This window comes from Belonocnema kinseyi, chromosome 10 (assembly GCF_010883055.1).
Source record: "Belonocnema kinseyi isolate 2016_QV_RU_SX_M_011 chromosome 10, B_treatae_v1, whole genome shotgun sequence".
NCBI classification, from domain to species: domain Eukaryota; kingdom Metazoa; phylum Arthropoda; class Insecta; order Hymenoptera; family Cynipidae; genus Belonocnema; species Belonocnema kinseyi.
Window position 1 is genome coordinate 4,629,674 of NC_046666.1, and position 3,022 is coordinate 4,632,695.

At 35.1% G+C, this 3,022-nt stretch overlaps 2 protein-coding genes across 2 annotated transcripts in view; both read left to right on the top strand.

Annotated features, from left to right (window-relative positions):
• Positions 1–1,533, top strand: part of LOC117181586 (trypsin-4-like) — a 13,886-nt gene extending 12,353 nt beyond the window's left edge. The window contains exon 2 of the mRNA XM_033374429.1: positions 717–1,533. Coding sequence (XP_033230320.1) covers positions 717–913 — 197 coding nt within the window. The 3' untranslated portion in view covers positions 914–1,533. The remainder of the gene's footprint in view (positions 1–716) is intronic.
• On the top strand, positions 954–1,474 carry LOC117181987 (trypsin eta-like). The gene is made up of 2 exons (XM_033375006.1): positions 954–980; positions 1,037–1,474. Exons 1-2 carry the CDS (start codon positions 954–956, stop codon positions 1,472–1,474), a joined length of 465 nt encoding a protein of 154 aa, XP_033230897.1.
• Positions 1,534–3,022: the final 1,489 nt, after the last annotated feature.

Below are 3,022 nucleotides of genomic sequence, written 5' to 3' on the forward strand. Positions count from 1 at the left end.
TTTATCTCTCTGTTTTATCACGCCTGAGTGATCACTACACGTCCTCCGTAGCACCCCTCACCCATCCCGGCGGCGCGGCGTCAATTCTAGGAAACACTAAATTCCCGTAGCACTGCGCTTAAAGCCTACTGTATGCCATTTCTTAAGTCCTTCAGCATGAGTACACATAACATCAGACGAATCTACTTCACAGGGCATAGGCATGTAAAAACATTAATTTTTCTAATGTGAGTTTAAAATTACTATATGAATTTAATTACAATCAGTATCAACCCGCAACTTTATCTGAAATACTTGCCTTTGTCTGGATGTTTGGCCAAGGGAGAGGAAAATTTCAGAAAACCAGCTCCTGACTTCAGCCGCTTTATCTGTAGTAAACTAAAATTTCCCGCTCGAACAGAAACGGGATTAAAAGCAGATATTGACATATTATGAATTCTAAAATAATTTTCTGCGCTCCAAAAGTACTTTCCTCTCTATCAACTTTGATGGGCACTGAAAGAATGGTTAGTTGGACAAACTACTTAGTTTGCAGGATATACTAATGCTATTTCGTTAGTTAGGCAAATGAACCAGCCAATGAAAGATCAGTATCAATTAATAAACTCGCAGTGCCGTCTTATAAAAACTAAATACTTGGCCCAACTAACCGTTTTTAAATGAGGCTTAGTAATCCGACACTTTTTCGTTGATGAGGAAACTTTTCTGGATTACAGCTTACCGGATTCATCAAAACTCTTCCCTCTACCTACCAGCAGGATTGAACTTCTCAGAGAGTGATGATCGCATAATAGGTGGTTTATATGCAGATATCAGAGAATTTCCTTATCTCGTAGCTCTTATAATCTACGGAAAAGCCGCTTGTGGAGGGAGCATTATATCTGAAGATTGGGTTCTCACTGCTGCTCATTGATTAGAAAATCGTTTAATAAAAAAGTACCTCACGATTCGAAATGGTTCAACTACATGGCCAACAGGTGGTACTATTCATGAAACAACCGAAATAATTCTTCACGGAGGGTATTCTGCTTATCAGCGTTCAACTTATAACGATATAGGCCCAATTAAACTAAACCCCAAATTTCAATTCAATGAATACACCTGTCAAGCAATCCCACTTATTAATGCCGGAGAGAAGACTGAGCCTGGTACTTTGGCCCTTGCGGGTGGATGGGGAAGAACGGAAGACAATATATATCCCGAACATCTGTTTAAAGTCTTAGTTCCAATACTATCCCGTGAGGAATGCGACTCTTATTTTTCTAGCCCTTTACCAATGGGGCAAATTTGTGCTGGATTCAAGGAAGGTAGTTATGATTCATATGATGGTGATTCAGGTGGTCCATTGTCAGTCGGAAATTTGCTTGTTCGAATAGTGTCTTATGGAAATGGATGTGGTAAGCCTTATGCCCCTGGTGTCTATGCTGAGGTTGCGTACTATCGGAATTGGATAAAGCAAAAAACGGGAATTTGATCCTAATCACAACTGTGTTTCGTTACCAAGAACTTTTTGACGTTTTGTTTAGCTATTCGCATTTACAAATGTATCTTTTGACAATAAACATTTATAAAATATAATATTTTAAAAGAAACGTATTCTCTAATCAATGTTTTTTCCCAATATAGTTACATCTTTGCAAAACCAGTTTTTATGCCAAACAATAGGAGGGTTATAAGAGCCGATTTTTTTCTTTAAATTAACTTCATATAGTGTTACGGACTGGGACGGCTTCGATTTCGAAAGTCGAATTAGAGGAGGGGTGGTGTAATTACAAGACCACTTTAAATTCAGATAAATATTAGACTGTATTCTAGAAGATGAGTTTACATGTGGCGAGATATTCAGCGAGCACAAATATTTTCACGTTTGGAACACTTGGATGTTCTCAGATCCCTGACTCCATACTCATACGTACTTTGGACCACTTGGGTATGTTCAAATTCCTGAAGCTATACTCAAATGTACTTCAGAACACGATAAGTCTTCACAGGTATCTAACACCATACACGCATGCACCTTAGACAAATTTCCAACTAAGAAAGATTACTTTTCTACCACAACTAGAATAGTTTAATTTCCTATTGAAGTAGTTAAATTTCAATCAAGGAAATAAATCTTGATGTTTCCACTAAAAAAAAAATTAATTTCAGGTCAATAACAGTTCAATTCCATCAAAAAAGTTAAGCATTTTCAACACAGAATGAAGTAATGATAAAATTTCTTGCAGGAAATTTATCAGATGGACAAAGTTTAGTCAGACAACTTTGCGTTTTTTATAACACATGTGTTCTCAGGGAAACACAAAAAAAAGTTTAGCCGACATTTCGTTAAAGTTTATCCTGTAAAGTTAATTTTTGTTCTAGAGAATCTTTCATCGGAAATCAATGTAAAGTTTATCTTCTGTTTTTACTGTGAACAGACTGGTAAAATTTTCAACCAGAGATTAATTTTTAAGCAAGCTGATGAATCGTCAACAAAAAAATGAGTTTTTAACAAAGTGTTTCACATTTAAATCCAGTAGTTGAATTTCTAACCAACAAAGATCAATGTCCAACCAAAAATGGAATGGTTACATTTTCAACTAAAAAAGTTAATTTTCAATAAAAATTGTAGCAGTTGATATTTCTATCAAAAAATTTTAATCTTAAATTAAGGCCAATCGAATTCAACCAAGCTGAATTTTTGAAAAGTAGTTTAATTTTAAATTCAAAATATGCATCTTTAGCCTATAGTTAAATTTTCAACCCAAGCGAAGGAATTTTCAACCAAATAGTTAAATTTTCAACCAATACACATTTTTCAGTTAAGAAAGAAAAAATTTTCAACTAAACACTGTACTGTGCAGTTATAAGTGCGCATCAGCTGTGATTCCCACGCAAATTTGGTGAGATTCTCCGTGTGTTTTTCATCCTTAGCGCCCGGGTTACTTTAAAGTTGCTCAATATAAATGTTGGCGTTACTTTTTACAATGTACGTGTCAAATTAATAATTATATTTCTATTCAATAATAAATAATACATT